Source organism: Myotis daubentonii, chromosome 10 (assembly GCF_963259705.1).
Source record: "Myotis daubentonii chromosome 10, mMyoDau2.1, whole genome shotgun sequence".
Classification (NCBI taxonomy): Eukaryota; Metazoa; Chordata; class Mammalia; order Chiroptera; family Vespertilionidae; genus Myotis; species Myotis daubentonii.
Window position 1 is genome coordinate 4,781,706 of NC_081849.1, and position 21,379 is coordinate 4,803,084.

At 55.7% G+C, this 21,379-nt stretch overlaps 1 protein-coding gene across 4 annotated transcripts in view; it reads left to right on the plus strand.

Annotated features, from left to right (window-relative positions):
- Positions 1-20,286, plus strand: part of PAXIP1 (PAX interacting protein 1) — a 39,026-nt gene extending 18,740 nt beyond the window's left edge. For all 4 annotated transcript variants that reach the window (XM_059711367.1, XM_059711369.1, XM_059711370.1 and 1 more), the window contains 15 exons: positions 3,989-4,646; positions 5,040-5,134; positions 8,541-8,636; positions 9,399-9,536; positions 9,912-10,033; positions 10,470-10,654; positions 11,477-11,520; positions 13,328-13,398; positions 14,631-14,733; positions 15,547-15,715; positions 17,529-17,629; positions 18,555-18,689; positions 18,761-18,836; positions 18,924-18,983; positions 19,826-20,286. In XM_059711367.1, the coding sequence (XP_059567350.1) occupies positions 3,989-4,646; positions 5,040-5,134; positions 8,541-8,636; positions 9,399-9,536; positions 9,912-10,033; positions 10,470-10,654; positions 11,477-11,520; positions 13,328-13,398; positions 14,631-14,733; positions 15,547-15,715; positions 17,529-17,629; positions 18,555-18,689; positions 18,761-18,836; positions 18,924-18,983; positions 19,826-19,842 (2,070 nt within the window). In that variant the 3' untranslated portion in view covers positions 19,843-20,286. The remainder of the gene's footprint in view (positions 1-3,988; positions 4,647-5,039; positions 5,135-8,540; positions 8,637-9,398; positions 9,537-9,911; positions 10,034-10,469; positions 10,655-11,476; positions 11,521-13,327; positions 13,399-14,630; positions 14,734-15,546; positions 15,716-17,528; positions 17,630-18,554; positions 18,690-18,760; positions 18,837-18,923; positions 18,984-19,825) is intronic.
- Positions 20,287-21,379: the final 1,093 nt, after the last annotated feature.

Consider the following 21,379-nt stretch of genomic DNA (forward strand, 5'->3'; position numbering starts at 1 on the left):
ACTAGCAATTTTGTTTTATTTATTTATCTATTTTTTTTTTTCAGGAAAGCATTTATTCTAGAAACTTTGGGGGAGAATCAATGTGCTTGCCTTTTTTAGTTCCTAGAACCCATTTGCACTCTTTGGCTCATCGTACCTTCCTTAAGTCACTCCAATCTTGCTTCCATTATCATCTATTCTCCACTAGCAATTTTGGAGGTATGGTGACTTTGCTGGCAGATCACATTCTGCCTGACATGTTTAGTTTGGTCCAAATAAATTTTAAAAATGTTATTTATTTGCCGAAGTCATGAGCTTCTCCCTGAAGAGGGGCTTTCGGGCCTGTCTGGACAGCGGTGGCATGGAGCTGCGTGGCGCTCGCATCTGGCTGCTGACATCCTCCTGGCTGAACACTGCTGCCCTTTCGGACGCAGGGCTCCTGCGGTGCAGTTCCCAGGCTCCGTCTGTCCCCGCCCGCTGTCCCATCCCACCATCCCACCATCCCACCCCACTGTGTGCACCTGCCTGGGCCCTGGGCGCTGGAGGGTGACTGGAGTGAGCGGCTAAGGGGACGGGAGTAGGGCCCGCTGTCCCGATGGCGCTGAGCTGGTAGTGAAGAGCAGAGTGGTGGCCAGAGGCAGCCTGGGGGGGGCGGGGGGGACGAGGTGAACCTGAGGGATGTGGGGGGAGGCTGGGAGCTGGGCTGGGCTGGGCTGGGCTGGGCTGGAGAGGCAGGATGTGCCTGAGGGGTGTCCTCAGGGCTGGTGTGGGAGGGAGAGCTGCAGTGCCCCTAGCGCTGAGGAAGTGCCACTTTCTCCCTTCGGGGCAGGGATTCGGAGGGGAAGTAGTCTGTGAAGTCGGGCAGAAACGTGTTCTCAGAGGCGGTGGGTCCCACGTTCCCTACATTTATATTTGGACGTAGAGATAAGTGGTGTCATTTTAATGAAGTGACTCAGCAACGACTTTGGGCACATCTCTGCAGGTAGGATGTTAAGGGACGACTCGCTGGCTGGATGCCTTCCCTAAGGGGACACCAGAAAGGCCGTCCAGGCTGTGCGAGGTTTGATCACCAACGCCGGTGGCAGAGAATCTGAGTTTCTCAGCAATGTAGGAATATTAGGTCATTTTGCTGCTGGATGTGAAGAAAATGAATTTCTGACATGTTAGAGATACAAGACATATTTAATATAAAATTGGATCAGGGAGTTGAGGAAACATGGCTAACCATCAAAATCCTGTTTAAATTGCACATTTTTAATGGTTAGGAGTCATGTGGCATGTAGCATAATGCCTTCTATATTAAGTGATTTAAATAAAGACTGGCAGTTACGTCCGGAAAATTCTTGACATTATTAAAATTGATGGCAGTGTGGCAGGTTATGATATCAAGCAGTGAAAAGTCTGTCTTTTTCCCTAGATTCCTGGGACTGACGTGTCCACCCAAGTAGGGGATGGAGCCTGTGGGTACAGGGTGTTCCCAGTGGCGTCCGGCACCGCTGGCCACCTGTGCACGGCGCCAACGCCTTCTGTACCCCCTCCCCTCTCTGCCTTGACCCGCAGCCTCCTCGGCCCCTCAGATGGTGGTCCTCTTCATGGGGCCAGCCCTGCCCGTCCTGGCTGCTCTGGGAAGTCAGAGCTGAGGGGGGACCAGCCTCTGGCTCTGGGGCATCCCAGCTGGCCCTCCTAACAAGCTCCATTCGTGAAGGTCCACTTAGGTCTGGGGTTGGGGTGCAGGTGGCAGGGGGCAACCCGTTGTTTCAGTGCTTTCCCATGTTCCTGACAGCGTTTATTTCCTTGTTAGCCATCAGTTACCCAACATGGGTGTTACTTCTGAGGGCGAAAATACATGCACCAAATAAAACACCTCAAAGGTACGAAAGGCTGTAGAACCACAGACTCCCAGATGTGGCCACTGCCCTGCCCAGTGGTGGGGACGCTCCCTGCTGATCTGCAGACACAAGCAGGGGTCCCTCCACGCTGCACACCTTCCTGTGGTGCTGCTGTGCTGGCCGCGGGCCGAGCTCAGGGTCAGGCCCTGCCCCTGCTGAGTGCCGGTGACACCTGTGCGCACGGAGAAGATGGCGGTCCTGCTTCTACATCCTTTCGCTGTTTTCTGTTGTGAGCCCAGCAGGGGCTTTTTTTTATTATTATTAAATATTTTAAAATTGATTTCAGAGAGAAAGGAAGATGGAGAGATAGACACATCATTGATGAAAGAGAGTCATTGATCCGCTGCCTTCTGCATGCCCCCTACTGGGGATAGAGCCCACCACCCGGGCCTGTGCCCTGACCGGGAATTGAACCATGACCTCCTGGTTCATAGGTCAACATTCAACCACTGAGCCACACCGGCCGGGCAAGCAGGGACGTGTTTGAAGCACCAAGAGAATCTCCTTCTGGGGGTGTCTTACCTGTGAGATGATTTCCAAACACAGGCCCCCAGCTCTGGAGTTGGACTTATTTCTGGTTGAAACGCAATCGTTTCATCACTAAATCCAGAGCTGTCACCCTTGCAAGTTATAGAACTTGACGTTTGGAGTCGGTGAAGTGGGAGATACGTGCTGAAACGTAGTTGTCATTTTCGTGGCGCTCTGGTTACTGGTTCCCGTTGACCACAGAAGCTGAGCACATGGGGACAGTCCATGCGTGATGTGTTTCTTTTGTTCTGTTCAGCACGGGGAGGACACCAGTCACCTGCCCGCCACTGGCTGGGGGCCGCTCCTACCCGCGCCCCCTATCCCCGTCCCGGTGTATCCAGAGCCCTGAGCTGTCACAGTACTAGGCAGCGTGAATCTGAGAGGTGGCCTGGCCTGGGGGGGGGCGGGGGGGGGAGTTCCCTCTGCTCAGGAGCATTCGGCCATCTAAAGCCCCAGGGCGTTGGGGGAAGGCTGACCATTTAAACAAGCTGCCGGTGTTTCTCTGTCCCTCAGAGCAGTGACCGCAGATGAGAGGCTGGCATCCTGATGGGGGCTGTGGTCTGGGGCGGCTCGTCCGGTGCTCTCACGGGGAGGTGGTGGTCACGTCCGACTCTCACGGGACCCCTTCTTTGTCGGCAGCAGTGGGAAGGTGGTGTGGGGGAGGCTGAGTCTGGCTGGGGTGCCTGAGCCTTGCTCAGTTAAGGAAGGTCGGGGCAGCCTGGCCAGCGGCCCGAGAAGAGCACCACTTCCCCTCTGCCTTGTGTTGGCTGCCCTCAGGCTGGGCTCTGTAAACATATCTGCCAGGTGGGGCTTAGGTTTGTCAGCTTCAGTTCTGTAGCTTATTCGTTTACCTGCTGGGTTTTAGCTCTGGGTGACTTCACATACCGTATTTTTCTGTGCATAAGATGCTATTTTTTTTCGTTAGACTGAAAATCAAGGGGCATCTTATACACGGAATTCAGCTGAGGAGGGAGCCGTGAGGGTGCACAGCTGCCCATACCTTGTCAAACAGGCCTCGTTCAATCATGAGCCTTATTGTTACTGACATCAGCTGATGCTGTAATTGGAGGTGGAGAGTGCAACAGGGACCTGAGCGTTCTGAGCCCATAAAGATGTCAGAAATAAAACAGTAAATACCGGTAAGCGACTGTCTTACTCTGCAGAATTCAAACTGAATGTAATCAGCTGTGCAAAGAGCATGGCCATAGAGCTGCGGAGAGACAGTTTGGTCCTCCCATGAGTGTAGGATCAGACCGAGGAGAAAACAGGAAGAACAGCCCCTTAAGAGCCAAAAAGGAAGAAGGCAAAACGTTTAAAATAGTGATATCTTATTTCGGGTTGGAAAAGTGGGGGGCATCTAATGCGTGGGGGCGTCTTATACACGGAAAAATACGGTACTTTATTGACATTGGTGATGTTTTTTAAATAAATACAAAGGGAAAGGCCGTGTTCTTGAAACTTCCACTGGTTTGCAGCTTGTTGCCAGTTAGGTGAATATTAAAGGGCTGTGTAAATAAATACACTGTCATTCTTAGTTGATATTAATACGTTTCAGGAACAGTGGGTGACTTTGCCTTTTTCTTGTTTTCTAGATCTTACAGTCCCTTTCAGCACCTACAAAACATATTGAGCAGCAGGTGAATCACAGCCAACAGAGCCATGCGAACACCAATGCAGTGCTCTTCAGCCAAGTGAAAGTGCCTCCAGAACCACAGCTGTCCCAGCAGCCGCCGCAGCACCCCGTCCTGCACCTGCCACCCCAGCAGATCATGCAGCTTCAGCAGCCACCGCAGATTCCACAGCAGCCGCCACACTCGTTCCCGCAGCCCCAGCCAGTCCCTCCGCACCCGTTCCCACAGCCGCAGCCTCACCGCCCGCAGCAGCTCCAGCCCCTGCAGCAGCAGCATGCCCTGCAGCACCAGCTGCACCAGCTGCAGCAGCAACAGCTGGCACAGTTACAGCAGCAGCAGCTGCAGCGCCTGCACCACCAGCAGCAGATGCAGACGCACGCAGCACAGCACCTGAGTCAGACGCCGCAGGTGCTGCAGCACCAGGCTTCGCAGCACCAGGCTCCGCCCCTGCAGCCTCAGCAGCCACACCTGCCCCAGCAGCCTCACCTGTCCCAGCAGCCTCATCTGCCTCAGCAGCCTCACCTGCCCCAGCAGCCTCATCTGCCCCAGCAGCCTCACCTGCCCCAGCAGCCTCACCTGCCTCAGCAGCCGCTCTTCGGACACGACCCAGCAGTGGAGAGTTAGTAATGTCGATGTGTTTGTTTCTTTCTCCTGAAAGTCTTGCACTTGCATAAATGCTTGGAGAGTGCTTGAGGGTGGGTAAGGGTTCACATCAAAACAATGCTTACGGAAGGGCTGTGCATCGGCCCTGACAAAAGATAGAGCTGGTGGTGGAGCAGGCACACTGTCTCTGTAGTCAGGACGTCAGACACACACGTGAACTTGGGTGTCCTTAGAGCTCCAGGCTGCCACCGGGACTGCCTCAGAGCGTTCAGTGCCCGGGTAAACCGTCCAGGTCATCGTGACGCACTTCGTAATCCCAAGTGGAACCCAGCAAGACGGGCTTCTTACGTTTCTGTGCACACGTATTCATGGGCTTTAATTGTGTTTTTCCCGTACGATTCTATTCTAGTTCCAGAAGAAGGCTTCTTGCTGGGGTGTGTGTTCGCCATTGCGGATTACCCAGAGCAGATGTCCGATAAACAGCTGCTGGCCACCTGGAAAAGGGTGAGGCTGTGCCTGGGAGAAGCGAGCTTTGCACCGGACGGTGCTCCCTCCCCAGTGGCCTTCCTCTGGCCGCCCTGAGCTCCTGCTGTGCTCCGAGTGTGTCTTCGGCTTTGGCGTTCGCATTCTCGGCCTGGGCAGGTCACTTTCCTGGGCTGCATGTGGCTTAGCTATCGGGGGTTGCTGCTTCTCATTCCAGGGTGCTCTCCACTTTGGGCTCCTGAGGGGCCTGGCTTGTCCCTGTAACTGGGGGTGTGGGACGAGGATCAGGTGGTGGTGACATGGGATCGGGCCTGTCAGCCTCTCTACCTCGACCACTTCCATCTGCAGAGGTTCTAGAGCAGTGGTTCTCCACCGTGGCTGCACATCAGAGTCACCTGGGAATCTTTTTAAAATCCTGATTTCTGGGCCTCATCCTCCGGAAATTCTGTTTCTTTGTTACTAATGTTGTGGCCCCACCCCATAACAAAGAAACACTGTCCGGAGGATGAGGCCAGAAATCAGGATTTTAAAAAGATTCCCAGGTGATTCTCACGTGCAGCCAAGGTTGAAAACCACTGCTCTAGAGAATCGCGGCTCCGGAAGAGGTGAGCGCTGCGCTGTGGGCTGCAGCCCGTTTATCGTGTTGCAGGTGTTAGAGCGCATTGGTCATTGTCAGTGTGACTGGGTGCTGTGCGTGGGAAACTGTTCTCTTTGTCATGTGCCTTACTGAGCCGTGGGCTGCAGCCCGTATATGATGTTGCACTGTGGCCTTTGAAGGAGAGAAAGTGACTGTGTTTTGCAATGCCACAGATCAGAACTGAGCTGGAAACTTTGAAAGATGAGTTGAAGTGGCTCCAGAAACATGTTGCATTTGCTCCCCGTGAGCAATGGTGGTGCTTAGGCCCTGAGTGTCCCGGGCATGTGGCAGGACCCAGGGGGTACTGATGAACAACCAGACCGAGGAAACTAAAGCAGTTGGAGAGAGAGCCACATTGACAGACCGCGAGGAGGTGCAGGGAGAGCCATGGGGCGGGGAAGGGGGGAGGGGGCTGCAGCACAGGCAGGCATACAGCTGCAGAACGGGAGGGAAGGGCCGTAGGAAAGTGCACAGTCCTCACGGTGGGGCGTCCAAGAGGAAAGGTGGGGGGTTAGCGGGGAGGCGGCTGCGAAGGCCAGGGCACATCTTCCTTATCCACGTGCCGTGACACAAGTTTTAAGGTTCCAAGATCGTCCAAGAGGCCCACTGTTTAATAAGAGCAGTTTGGGAAAAGGAAGTGAGGGCAAGAACATTGTTAAAAAATACAGCTCCCAGCTGGAGAGCGTGTCCAGACGAAGGAGAGGAGAATGCTGTGGAGCAGTTGGGAGGTGAGAAGCAGAGAGCGCTTTGGACAGACAGAGTCGGGGGAGTCGGAGGCGCTGCCAGGAGACGGGGCGATTTCCAGCCGGAGCAGTGCAAAGCCAGCCGGTCGAAGGCGACGGTGGGATAAGGTGTTCTCAGACTTCACAGTCAAGCAGCATACCTCCCACATGCTTGTTTTGGGAAGACGGGCAGCCGGGATGGGGCCTGACCAGGCGGGAAGGGGATCCCAAGTAGATTAGACGGACAAGGACGCGGGACAGGACGGCGATCCAGGAACACAGCACAAATGAGAACGGTGCCAGGACATGACGCGGCCTCAGGTCGCCGCGCTGCTCCCGGCTGTCACCTGGGGCGGCAGGTGGAGCCCAGTGTCCTAGCTTCATCATGAGTCCCATGGGTCAGTTCCATGCTGACTGCGGGAACCAGGTCCAGGTGGGAAAGAGCGTGTGGGGACACATTTAAAACATCCCTCACCTTTGTTTGAGGAGTTGGGCATGAAAGAGGAAACTAAGATAGGCAAGTGGGTGAGCAGGGAGGCGGCAGCTGCTGCAGGCAGGGAGCCAGCACCACAGAGGGACTCTAGGTTCTAGACTCGGAAGCTGGGGGGGAGCGGGTGGGCGCGGGGGAGATGGGGGCAGGAGACAGCCTTCATAGTCAGTAGGGGGGTGACGTCTTCTGACACGAAGACAGCACAAACCCTATTAGAGCACATTGGTCATTCATTATCAGTGTGACGTGGGTGCTGTGCATGTGCCTTATTAAACTGCGTGAATTAATATAGTAAAATAACTAAATTTCAGAAATAGGAAGTGAAGCAGAGTGTTCTGTGGGGCAGCCTGAGGGCCTTGTAACCACCACAGCCAGGGTACAGAGCAGTTCCCTCGTCCCAAAAGCTGAATCTGTTTTTAAAAATAAATGTTGGTGCCCGGCTGGTGTGGCTCAGTGATTGAGCTTCGGCCCATGGACCAGGAGGTCCTGGGTTTGATTCCCAGTCAGGGCACATGCCCGGGTTGCAGGCTTGATCCCCGGGGGGGGGGGGGGGGGGGGGGCGTGCAGCAGGCAGCTGATTGATGTGCCTCTCTCAGCAATGTTTTTATCCCTCCCTCTCCCTTTCTTTCAAAAAATCAATCTAAAAAATATTAAATAAATAGATTTGGTATTTGCTAACTTCTTTCTGATTCCGTCCCTACTCCCCCTTTAGAATAATGGTTCTTACTGGTGACTCTGCGCCCCAGGGGACACTTGGCAGTGTCTACAAACATTTTTTGTTTTGTTAATCCTCACTTGAAGATTTTTTAAAATTGATTTTAGAGAGAGTGGAAGGGGGGGAGAGAAACATCGATGTGAGAGAGACATGTCGATTGGTGGCCTCCCACACATGCCCCAACCAGGAATCAAACTTGCAACCCAGCCAGGTACATGCCCTTGACTGGGAATTGAACCTGTGACCCTTTGGAGCGTGCTGACCCGGGCTCTGTAGACATTTTTAGCTGTCATAACTGGGGGAATACTGCTGGTTCCCCATGGGTAGAGGTCGGGGTGCCACCAACCCCTACCATGCACAGGGCAGCCCCACGACAGAATGAGCTTGTCCGAGTGTCTGTCGGGAGCATCAGATCAAGAGACATTTCCCTCTTCTCCTTCCCTCTGGGAAGGCCGAGTGACTGAGTGTGGAGTCCGTTTTCCATCATCGGCTCAGTGGAGAGGTCCATGAGTATAACTGACATGGACCTCTGCTTTGGGGCAATAAGCTGTAATATATGGTGGTTCTTTGAAGAGCTGTGTGGTTTGAGTTACAACAGCGGTTCTCAACCTGTGGGTCGCGACCCCTTTGGCCGTCGAATGACCCTTTCACAGGGGTCGCCTAAGACCATCCTGCATATCAGATATTTACATTATGGTTCATCACAGTAGCAACATTACAGTTATGAAGGAGCAACGAAAATTATGTTATGGTTGGGTCACCACATGAGGACGTGTATTTAAAGAGCCAGAAGGTTGAGAACCGCTGAGGTACAACTCCCTGTTCTGCACGTGACGCTGACTGTGCCTGGTCTCCTTGTGCAGATCATCCAGGCGCACGGCGGCGCCGTGGACCCTGCGCTCTCCGGCCGCTGCACACACCTGCTCTGCGAGAGCCAGGTCAGCGGGATGTTCGCACAGGTGAGCCCGCAGCCCCAGCCGGCGACGACTGTGCTTGGGGAGGACTTACCTCCCTCTGAGGATGACTCTCATGCCCTGGCGCTAGGAGAGAGCAAGGAGGCTCAGGGTGGTAAGGGTGGGCGGGCCGCCTTCCACTCAAGCTCTGGTGCTGTGAGTACGTGGTGGGTACATGGTGGGTGGCACCAGGATGCCCTCCTCCTGAGGGACTGTCCCCAGGGCCTGGCTGTACGTGCCTCCCAGAGCTTCCCTCTCTTTCCTGAAAGAGGCCCTTGTTTGTACCAGACCCACATTACTGCGTCAGTGATAATGACCTCCGGCAGGCCGTTCTGAAGAGTGGAGCCATGTCCCGATCGCGCGCCCCCCTCCTCCACACACACACACACACACACACACACACACACACACACGTAGAAATGCGTGGGCACTTTGCCTGGGGTTCTTGTTAGGCTCAGTCCCATTTTTCATAAGTTGTATGTGGGGCCCTCTGTGTGCTTGTGGGGAATTTAATTTTCATGATCATAAATGTTCCTCGTTCTATGAAGTTAGCCCCCAGGTGTGATAAGACTCGTAGCTTTCACCTCCACGGCAGGTGCTCACTCATGCTTGTTGTCATCCTTTCGAGTGGCATTAAAATTAGTTCTTTTCGTGAATTGAGAGTTAAACACCATGGCATGGAACTCTGTGATTTCCAGTGTGGGCTGTAGCTCTGCCACCTCAGTGTAGCCCGGCAGGGACAGCCTGCTGACCCCGTTCCCCTCGCAGGCCCTCAGGGAGCGGAAGCGGTGTGTCACGGCGCACTGGCTCAACACCGTGCTCAAGAGGAAGAAGCTGCTGCCCCCGCGCCGCGCCCTGCACTTCCCCGTGGCCTTCCCCCCCGGGGGCAGGCCCTGCTCCCAGCACGTAAGCCGCGTCTGTCTTGGGCCTTGGGGTTGGGCTCGGGCTCGGGCCCAGTCAGTGTCTTCCACACGTAGGGGATGTTTGCCTGATTCTGCACAATCTTTGACACTGATTACAATTCCGAAATAAACCCCGTGTCTTGCACAAGAAGTGACCGCTATTGGGCAGGACTTGATCAAAAGTTGTACGTTCTCCACCCAAATCATCAGAACGAGTGTCAGTAAGGGGTGCAAAGAACTGACTGATAGTCACATGCCCTGGTATCTCCCATAATTCCAAAGAAAGAGTGAAAACACATATGTCCACATAAAACAACTGACACGTGGAAAAGAGTTCTTGTGTTAAATCGTATTTTACCGTATTTGCTCCTTCCCTTAGATTATTTCCGTGACCGGATTTGTTGACGGTGACAGAGATGACCTGAAGTTAATGGCCTACCTGGCAGGGGCCAAGTACACGGGCTACCTGTGCCGCAGCAACACGGTCCTCATCTGTAAAGAGTAAGCGCGCCTGGGAGCCCCAGTGCACCTGGGATGCACCGGGCGCGGGCTGTCTGGGCGGCTGTGTGCTCCTCCGTGATGCTGGTTTGGGGGAACATGAGTGTGGAGGTCAGAGTGTGGTGGAAGAGGACAGCGACACTCATGATGCGTGTGCAGGCGCAGCCAGAGCACCTGAAGGAGGGTGGGTGGGTCAGTGAGCTGCGAGCTGCTTAGTTGGTCACAGGCACGCGGAGACGTGGACAGTGGGTGATGTCCCGTGGCCCCGGGCAAGCTGAGGGACATGACACCTGTTGGCCAGCAGGGCTCCCTCAGCTTTGCTGAGATGTCCCTGTCCTTCCTGACAAACAAGGTGTTTTTACCAGCTTTCGTTGGAAACAGTCATTTGCACAGTAGACAGCTTTAACATTTAATCAATGTGTTCTCTCCACCAAAAAAGGCCAACTGGTTTAAAGTACGAGAAAGCCAAAGAGTGGAGGATCCCCTGCGTGAACGCGCAGTGGCTCGGGGACATTCTGCTGGGGAACTTCGAGGCTCTGCGGCAGGTCCAGTGCAGCCGCTACACGGCGTTCAATCTGCCCGACCCCTTCGCCCCCAGCCCGCACCTCGTGGTCAACCTGCTGGGTGAGTGGCTCCCGCTGAGGGAGAGCGGCCTGTGTGCTGCCCGTCCTGGCCCCTCCTCCGCCGCCAGTCCTGCTCCCATCTCCTCCGCACTTCCACCTTCTCCCAGGGGCCACTCGAGATGGGGGGACATGCGGGAGCCTGGCTGGTCTGTCTCAGGCGGGTAGCGTGGCCCTGAGAGGCTCCAGCCCTGGCACGTGCCCTGTGTCATGTGTAGAGCCCACGTCTGCTGTGTTGTCGCCTGGAGTTGACTTGGTTGCATCAGGTCGGGATGCACGCTGGCTGCTCCTCAGCCCCTGGTGGGGACCCACTGCAGGAGTCACGCCCCAGTGTTACTGCGTCACTGAACTGAACCCAGAAACGGGCACTCTGCCCGGGCACTGGCTCGCGAAGAGGCGGTGGCGTGCCGTGTTCACACCTTCATGGCACAGTCCTCCAGCCCGCGTCTGCCTCCGTGACTTCCTCTGTGAGGACTGCGGCCCTTCCTGCCGGTGCCCGAGTGCAGCACCGTCCGGGAACCCCTGGTCACAGGCGGTCTAGTGATGCCAGCCTGGTCCCAGAGTGGGACTGGCGCCCGCTCTGACAGCTGTGCCGAGGCCTCATGGCCTCGTGCTGGACACGCACAGCGGGCTGGACGGCGAGTGCTATCCCGGAGCACCCGCCCCTCGTCCCCGCAGGAAAGCCTTTCTGACTCCCAGTCCTTCCACTCGTCCTCCGCGTCCGCCGTGTCCCTGGGGGTCTGGGATCGCCACCCCAGGAACCCTCTTCCAGAGGCTCTGCTGTTTGAACGGCATCTGGTGGTAAAAGAACCTGTTTCTTCTCTAGATGCGTGGAGAGTCCCGCTGAAGGTGTCGGCCGAGCTGTTGACGGTAGGTCACGTGGGGCCTCCCTGGCGGCCGCAGCGCCATGAGGTGCAGGAGGGTTTTGCCTTTGCAGATTGCACTCTCGGCAGCTTGTCTGACAACCAATGAAGGCTGTTGTCGCCTGTCAGGAACGTGTAGCGTCCCGGGTTCTGCTTTCTCGTTGACGGTGGCACCGTCAGTCACCCTGTGCTGCAGTGAGCGCCTCAGTGGCACCAGGGACGGGAGGAGACGGTGTGGGGGCGGGGTGGCAGCCAGAGCCTCAGGGCCCAGCTTCGTGGCCACAGGGCCGCCGGTCTGTGTTCTCGTGTCCAGGCAGGCCGTCCGGGGGTTGAGGTCTCTGATGCGCTGCTTCAGGGTGGGCAGCCCTGCCTGTGGGCCCTGTCCTCACTGGGAAGGCAGGGCCAGGGCGGGCATTGGCTTTCGCAGACTTCCCCACGTGACCATTATAATCACTCCACGCCGCTTCTCTGGGGGGCAGCGGGAGTCACTTTTCATGCCTGAGCTGGGTGGCAGTCTTGCTGTTGTCGGCAGAAGTGTGATTGAAAGGTTGAGGCTTACAGACATGTTAGCATGTGCATTCCCTTATGTCATCCTCACGGATGTCGTGTCCTGTCTGATTCCTACCGTGACCCTGTCAGTGCAGAGGTGAGCGTTTGTGCCACGTCACCCACTAACTGAAGACAGTGCTCTTGCCAGGACTCGCGGTGCCACCCGGGTCTGCTTGCGGGTGTCGATGCTACAACGTGATCTGAGGGAGCCTGTGGGCTGCTGGCTGCTCCCTCCTGCTGTGACCACCTGCTAGTCATGTGACTTTCATAACACTGACCAGCTCTGATGTGCAGCAAAAGCAGACATTCTCCGGGTTCTGGCGGTTGAAAGAAATGTTACAGGGGCGTTTACGATGAACACGGTCCCACAGTTCCCACCCAAACCTCTCGGCATAGGCTCTGGGATGGCGTCGGGCCTATGTTAGTGTTAGGGCTGCGCACCGTGAAGGCCCCTGTGCCGTGGTTGGTCCCTATTCTGTTTCTGTCCTTGCCACCGGCAAGTGGAGTTTGGAGATTAAATTTGACCTTGGGGAGTAGAGAGTTGAGGGTCGTTGTCTTCTAAAGTGTCGAGCCTTCCTGCAGGTTCCGCATCTGGAACAGCTGGAAGGTTCCAGGTCTTGCCAGAAGCTCTGCGTGTATTCGGTGGTTCAGATCCTTTAACTGGGAAGTGCCGCGTGCGGTTAGTGAGGGTGATCCTCAAGGTCGAGGGCAGAGGTCGGCACCCCGTGTGGGAAGTGCAGCTGTGGTTAGTGAGGTGATGTTCAGAGTGTCTTTTTAAAAGAAGCCCTGCATTGAAGACCTGAAGAAGGGGTGATGGGACAGTGGCTGCGGTAGAGGCCATGTACGGGACACGGCTGGGACCAGGGCCTCCTTCCCTTGTCGGCTCTGCTCCTCTGACTGTCCTGCAAGCTCTGTGAGCCCTCAGGGGCGTTTCCGGTTCTGGATACTGCGTTTTTAAAAATGAGGTGTAATTTCATTGAGTGCTTTCCAATCCCCAGTGGGCTGCAAGATGAAATACTTACAATGAAAAGGGCAGCATTCTGAGATGGGATGGAAGGTGGCAGGGTTCAGGTTCTTGGAGTCTCCTGATGCTGCTGGCCCAGGGCAACGCATCTGTGCTGCCCTCCAGGCCCCTGTGGGGAGGCGGGGCGCGCCCTGCAGAGACTGAGGGGGGGTGGGGGGGCTGCACCTGAAGGACCCAGAGCTCTTGGAAGCCACTGCATTACTTGGGAAGTTGATCGAAGTAAATCATATTTTAATTCCAGGTTGTAAGACCACCCCCCAAACTGAAGCAGAACGAAGTAACGAACGTTCAGCCTTCTTCCAAGAGAGCCAGGTATGCTCACACCTCCCTCTGGGCCATGACAAGGACGGTCACACCGTGCTCTGGGGGCTTGACAGGGCTGCTCCGAACTGGTGGCGGTTGGTGAGGGTGATCCTCAAGGTCGAGGGCAGAGGTCGGCACCCCGTGTGGGAAGTGCAGCTGTGGTTAGTGAGGTGATGTTCAGAGTGTCTTTTTAAAAGAAGCCCTGCATTGAAGACCTGAAGAAGGGGTGATGGGACAGTGGCTGCGGTAGAGGCCATGTACGGGACACGGCTGGGACCAGGGCCTCCTTCCCTTGTCGGCTCTGCTCCTCTGACTGTCGTTTTCAGTGTGAATAGGTCATGAAAGGGTCTGCTCACGGATTCACGGCTTGGTTGCGATGTTTCTCACTTTGTTGCTGGAGGAAAAGGTGAATAGGCTGTTGTTTTCTTTCTTATGAAAAACACACACCAAAAAACCAGTTGAATCTTGTTCTTCAAAAGTAGCACCTTACCAGCATCGCCAGGATACGGTGGCACCCCAGCCTCTCGGGGTGGGGGTGGGGGGGCCGTGGCGGTGGGGTGGGCAGCAGGGTGAGCACACTCGGTGACTGGGCGGCCAGTGCCCGGCAGTGGTGCCGTCCGCTGGCCCGTTGAGGCAGTGTGTTGCCATCCGTGACTAGAAAACTCTCCTCCCAGACTGCACCTGGGCATGGTTTACTGCCTGGAGGTGTGTTGCCATCACCAGTTCCTTTTCTTTTCCCTGCTCCTCAGCGCTCCCTCCTTCCTGCAAGTAAACTTAAGCTTTTTGTTACCTAGACTGCCTCTACTAAATATGAGCTAAAAATAGTCCTTGGAAAATTTAAGGACATTAAAAGGCTGCGGTTTAATTCAAAGGGGGTCCTCTGGTTGGGGCAGGCTGGAGCGGCAGGGACACCTCGCTGGCTCTGTGGGGAGGTGGGTGGGACCAGCGATGGGACCAGCTTGAATGTGCACCTGCTCTTTCAGGCCAATTTAAACCCATTTTCAGTTGGGAGGGAGAGCTGTGAGGCAGAGGGGCCTTGAGCCTGAGCGTGGGGGCCTGCGTGCTGGGCGTCTGGGCAGGTGAGCCCCGCGGCAGGAAAGGACCGTCCCTCACGCGTTTTCTTTGAGGAAAAGCACCCTCACGGCTGGTCGTGCTCGTTAAAGCCATGCAAGTCCCTTGTCTTCAAGGAACTTTTTAAAAGTAAGCAATACACCCTTCATTCTGCTCTGTTTGTTTTGTAGAATTGAAGACATACCGCCTCCCACTAAAAAGTTAGCCCCTGAACTGGCGCCTTCCGTGCTGTTCACAGGGTTTGAGCCTGTGCAGGTGCAGCAGTACGTCAAGGTGAGCCACCTGCTCGCGGGGCTGCACGGGGTCCTTCCTGTCTGCCGAGGACACTCGCCTCCTCTCTGCGGGGAGGCGGGTTCAGGTGACCGACCACAGCCACCCATACGGCCACGCTGCCGAGGGTCACCGGCCACCGGGCGAGGGACGTCCGCCCCTCCGGGCCTCTGCGCGGGACCTCCATCTGCTCACAGTAGCTTCTGGCTGGAGGCCACGCGGGGCTGAGTGTGTTTTCACAAAAATTTCAAATAAACTTCTTGAAATAGCCAAGGGCACTGGCTCTCCTGGTTTGTGGGGGGCTGGCGAGAGTCTAAGGGGCCTGTGTCGTGATGTGTTCAGACATTTCACTTGTTATTTTTTTAAGGAAAAGAAGCAATTATAAATGCTACTGTTATAAACTTAGTGTAATTTCATTTTTTTACCTTAGTCCAGTTATTGAGACCATTTTTTATATGTTTGTGTCTTGTCAGTTTTCATGCTATCATTTTTAATATAGAGATGGTAGCTTACCTGTGCCTCCTTGGCCACATAGTTCAGCGTAGGCAGTCTGGACGCTCGCTGTGAGGAGAGCCTCCTTGCCCACAGGGCCATGTGGTTGGGTCCTGGTGTGTGTGCAGCCGACCACAGAAATGCCCTGGGGCTCCACCTTTCACTCCCACAGGCTGGGGGGCTGTCCTCTCCCGCCGCCTGGGGGCTGCTGGCTGCTGTGTGTCTGCGGCTGAGAGCTGTACCCTAGGTCTCGTCCTGGACGTGTTGCTCTGGGCCACACGACGCAGCTCCTGCTCTCACTCCTGTCTCTGTCTCTGCCTTCAGAAGCTCTACATTCTCGGGGGCGACATTGCCGAGTCTGCGCACAAGTGCACGCACCTGATCGCCAGCAAGGTGACGCGCACGGTCAAGTTCCTGACGGCCGTGTCCGTGGTGAGGCACATCGTGACTCCCGAGTGGCTGGACGAGAGTCTGAAGTGCCAGAAGTTTATTGGTGAGCAGCGCCAGCACCTCAGGTTTAAAGTTTCTATCCCAATGAAAGCAAACGTCTCCCCTTCTCCTCCCAGCGTCAGGGTCTCCATCTCACACACTGACTCCGTGGCGAGCGCTCCAGCCTCGGGGGCTCCGCTTCATTTGTGCCTGGAAATGGACGTTTTAGACGCTTCACTCAGTGCGCCTCCGTCACCTGGGCCTCCGACAGGCCACCGGCAGGCCTCTGTCCCTTTTCCTTCGTCGGAATTCATCTTTCTAATTCCTCCCCCGCTTGGACACTCTGTCTCCTTCCAGCTCGCCTGTCTGTGGTTCGCTGCTGGGTTGATTCTGTGTTTCCAGCAGTCGATAAACTGCAGCCTTCCTTTGTGATTCAATGGCTCTTGCCACGGGCAAGCAAACTGGCCAAGAATGGTTATCAACATTTTAAAATCACTGTTTTAAAATAGCGATATTTAACCGTGAGCTGCAAGAGTTTTTAAAACATGCCATACCCGACTAGTCAGGGCCCTGACCTCTTTTCCTTTAGATTGTCAAATAAAATGACAACAGCCAACGCAACAATAGTGTCCGATGTGAATGCCCTGTCTTGCACCATAAAGATATAGGTCATATAACAGAGACACATCTTATTGGTCACCTCACATAAGGTTGTGTGTGATTGGTTAATTCAGAAATTCTTATATACAAGTATAAGCACCTGATTTTGTAAACAGTCACTTTGGCCCTGGCTGGGTGGCTCAGTTGGTTGGAGCGTCGTCCTATCCACCAAAAGATTGTGGGTTGACTCCTGGTCAGGGCACATACCTAGGTTGCCGTGTGTATAGGAGACAGCCAATCAATGTTTCTCTCTCACATCTATGTTTCTGTCTCTCTCCCTTTCCTCTTTCTTAAAAAAATAAAAACACCCTTAGGTGAGAACTAATAAAAAAACAAACTATTCCTTTATAAATTGCTGTGCACTTCCATGTACTTAAAGGAACTATGTTTTTGGTAAATCGGTACCATTTGACTACTTGAGTCTAGTGTCCTCAGGTCACTGTGGCCACTGCACAGCAGGGATGGCTGCCCTTACTGTCTGAGGGTGTGGAGGGTGGGGCCGTAGTGAGGGGCATGGCTTTCCCCCGTGTTTTAGGAGGCTAAATACGCTCTGGCCTGGGAGAGGGAGCCCGTCTGCCTGTGGGGCCTGCGGTGGACGGGAGCTCAGCAGCGGCCTGTGGGGCCTGCGGGTGGATGGGAGCTCAGTGGTGGCCTGTGGGCCTGCGGGTGGACGGGAGCTCAGGGTTGGCCTGTGGGGCCTGCGGTGGACGGGAGCTCAGCAGCGGCCTGTGGGGCCTGCGGGTGGATGGGAGCTCAGTGGTGGCCTGTGGGCCTGCGGGTGGACGGGAGCTCAGCAGCGGCCTGTGGGCCTGCGGGTGGACGGGAGCTCAGTGGCGGCCTGTGGGGCCTGCGGGTGGACGGGAGCTCAGTGGTGGCCTGTGGGCCTGCGGGTGGACGGGAGCTCAGGGGTGGCCTGTGGGGCCTGCGGTGGACGGGAGCTCAGCAGCGGCCTGTGGGGCCTGCGGGTGGATGGGAGCTCAGTGGTGGCCTGTGGGCCTGCGGGTGGACGGGAGCTCAGCAGCGGCCTGTGGGCCTGCGGGTGGACGGGAGCTCAGTGGCGGCCTGTGGGGCCTGCGGGTGGACGGGAGCTCAGTGGCGGCCTGTGGGGCCTGCGGGTGGACGGGAGCTCAGTGGCGGCCTGGGGGGCCTGCGGGTGGACGGGAGCTCAGCAGCGGCCTGTGGGGCGTGGCCGACGCTGAGCGCTGCCTGTTTTCCAGATGAGCAGAGCTACCTGCTGCGGGACGCCGAGGCCGAGGTGCTCTTCTCTTTCAGCCTGGAGGAGTCCTTGAAGAGGGCGCACGTGTCTCCGCTCTTCAAGGTGACCTAGCGCCGAGGGAAAGCCCTACGTCTGTGCAGACGGAGGCCTCGGGAGGAGGCCTACACCCTGTGGCCCGTCCTCCTGCGTGTGCGTCCAGGGTGCTGGCGTGACTCTGGAGCGTGGGTGCCACGCGGAAGGAGCAGACCTGCCCGAGACGGGCCTCATCACGTGCCTGGGTTCTGAGGGCGTGCTTGCATAGCCCAGTTGGCACAAGACGTCTCAGTTGGTTGTTGTGCGTTAACAGTAGCTGACACTATTGCCACTGAACGTGTCTGAGGAGGGAGGAGGCTTGTGAAAATATTAATTGCGCCTAAGTCGTCCAGGCTAAGGATATTTACATATTTGTTCAATAGGATGCTTAGAGGCGTTTGGAATTTTTGGTGTCAGAGTGGCTAAGTAAGTAATGAGGATCATCTGCTTTTTACATTGGTTGAGCCAGCTGAGAAATCCGAAATGATTGGCACTAGTGAGTTAAAATAGCCTGGTTGGTTTTTCTAAATGTTCGGCTTATTTCCCCACGAGCAATTTAGAACAGCGGTGTGTGTGGTACACTTGGGAGCAGGTGCTGGGGGAGTGACCCGTCACCGCCAGCACTTCCTGCCTGTGGGTCCACATGGCCGGTAGGCAGTAGGCAGGAGCTCTGTCCTGTCCTGATGGACAGGCCATCGGGGGTGGCACGATGCTGGTTACAGCATTACAGGAACTGGGAAAAGTGTTTGCTACTCTCGCGTATGTCCCAAAGGACGTTGTGCCTTAGGGCCGTGAGTTCTGGGTACTTCCCATGATCCCGGTCAGCCTGTCCCTCCGGCCCGCGGCCTGGGGACAGCGGGCGTCTGTCAGGATCATCGGGAGGGCGTGTGTGAAAAGTGGTGTGCTCTAGAAGTCAGAGCGCTGGCAAAACATCGTGCCCATGTTTTTATTTTAGGCAAAATATTTTTACATCACTCCTGGGATCTGCCCCAGCCTGTCGACTATGAAGGCGATCGTGGAGTGTGCGGGAGGAAAGGTGTTGTCCAGACCCCCGTCCTTCCGGAAGCTCCTGGAACACAAGCAGAATAAGGTGGGCCCCGCGGGAGCCGCCGTTGGGCCCGGCGCCTCTGTGCAGGCTCTGACTCTCCCTCTCTCTCGCAGAGTCTGTCTGAGATCGTCCTGATCTCCTGCGAGAACGACCTGCACCTGTGCCGCGAGTACTTCGCCCGAGGCCTGGGTACGTGCTGCCTGGGGGTGCGGGGTGGGGCCCGCCCCCGCCCCCGCCCCGCCCCTCCCCGCTCACTACGCTGTTTGCGGCTTTCAGATGTTCACAACGCGGAGTTCGTGCTCACAGGGGTGCTCACGCAGACGCTGGACTACGAGTCATATCCTTTGTGAGGCAGCGGCCGAGTCCCGCGCTGCCCAGTGGGGGTCGGTCTGTGCGGTAGGGCGTGGCCCAGCCAGGGGGACGGGGACGACGGGGACGAGAGGCCAGGGACCTGGCAGTCGGCGTCTTGTTTTCAGTGTGTGCATCAGTGCCAGAGCCCTTCTCCGCCCACGGCCATGTTGATGAGGCCTGTTTCTGTGCTGCCTTCGCCTTCAGAAGGAAGAATGGCCTGAAAAGTGATGTGTGGGGGGAGGGGGGAGGTGACCAGTGGCTCAGTGGCTAGAGTGCCAACCCATGCCCCAAAGGGTCTTGGGTTCAATTCCCAGTCAAGGGCTCGTACCTGGGATACAAGTTCGATCCCTGGTCCTGGTCTGGATGCGTGCAGGAGGCAACCAGCTGATGTGTCTCTCGATCAATCTTTCTCTCTCCCTACTCCCTCCCTCCGTTCCAGTCTCTCTTGAAAAGAAAAAGGTCAATGGAAAAAATGTCCTCAGGTGAAAATTCACAAAACGAAGTGATTTGGGGGTTTGGAGGTGTCATCTCAGGTCTTTTTTTATCCCTGTGGCCTGAATGCAGCCTAGTGCACTGTGCCCAGTGCGGGAGCAGGTGTGGGCTGGCGGGCTCAGTCTGGGCTGTGCTCGGTCACCTGTGTAGCTTCACAGGTGCCCACTGGGCCACCGGCAGGCACTTGGGCAGGTGAGCCTGGTGTGGGGTGGCCCCTGTGAGCCTGGTGTGGGGTGCCCCCTTCCCTGGGAGGGGCTGAGCGGCGGTGAAATGGGAGGTCCACACAGTGAGTCGAGGCAGGCCCTGTCTGGGAAGCAGTTTTCCTCAGCAGCCTACATATAAATTCCACTGACGTCTCTGCCGTGGTGCCTGGTCCAGAGCGCAGGGTCCTGCAGGCCAGTGTCCTGTCGGCCGCGGCCGGCCTCTGCTCCCTCCCGAGCCTTCGTTTTCCAGCTGCTGCCGTAGGGACCAGCGTTTTAAAGCAGGAGAACAGTGTCATTATACTGCATCTTTGAAGATGTGTGATTTTATTGAGGAACATAAATTATGTTTGTATTAAATGATTTAAAGAGCCCCATCAAGGTTTTACGATTAGCCTTTGTCAGGTTTTTAAACGTTTCCCCCTTGATGGAGCCTGAGCACCAGGTGAAGGGCTGTAAATAGGACCTGCTGTCCCTAAATTATGGATTTGAAGATGCAAAGTGTTTTGTACTTTGTTTTTATTCCTTCCATGCTGTCCTTTTATATTGAACTCTGCCCACATTTTAAATAAATGTACTTTTGATCTTAGAACTTAGTGGTCCTTTGTGATTCCATCTTTTTTGCATAACGTGTGATTTCCATCAACCTGGATCAATTTTAAGTAACCTCGAGGCAAAATATTTTCTAGTAAATTTTCTCCTAGGGAATATTTCTGGGAGGGACTTCATAGAAATTAGTAGTCAGTGCCCCTGCCCCATCCATGGGAACCACTCTCCACGACCCAGCGCCCTGCTCTGCCGTGTCTGCTCCCGCCTGAGCTGTCGGGTCTCGGGCACAGGAACAGCGGAGACCGGCGCCCAGGCCAGCACGGGGAGGTCAGCCCTGCTGACGCCCGGTTCTGTTTAAGATCCAGGCCTTCGGGCCCAGTGGCACTCACGCTGCTGTGGTCACAGGCCTGAAGCCAGGAACTTGCTGTGTAAGTTTCTGAAACGTCTGCTTGGTCATGTTGAGGATCTGCGATCTGCTCGGGAGTCAACTTTTAATTGCACCGTCCCCACGATTTAATTCTTGAACACAATTTGGGGGACACGTTTTTAGAGATTGTTAGCAGAACAAGCCCTACGTTGGGGAATTGTCCGTGTCCGTGTGGGGCAGGGTGTCGTGCGCAGCTGGGACCTTGTTACCTCAGGTGTCTCCCAGCGCTGATGGGACCATGTGAAGTCACTTCTGAAAGTGGCAAGGGAACTGCCACACGTTCCGTTTGAAAAGGAGGGACCCCTCGCCCTGGCTGGTTTGGCTCAGTGGATTAAGCATTGGCCCAAGGACTAAAGGGTTCCGGGTTCGATTCCAGTCAAGGGCATGTACCTCAGGCTCAGTCCCTGGCCCTGGTCAGGGTGCATGTGGAAGGCAACCAATTAATGTGTCTCTCACAGATGTTTCTCTCTGTCTCTCCCCCTCCCACTCTCTAAAAATCAATGGAAAAGTACCCTTGGTGAGGATTAACCCCCCACCCCCAAAAGAAGGATGGATCCTCACTGTTACTGTCCTCTGCCTGCGTGACCTTGGTGATTTTACCAGAGGAAGTTACCTGTTGGGCTCCTGAAGATCCGCCCTGGCAGCCGTCTTCGGGAGTAAGTGATGAGGGTCTCCGTTGGTGGGTGCCGCTGCCTCCTCGCCTTGCAGTGCCT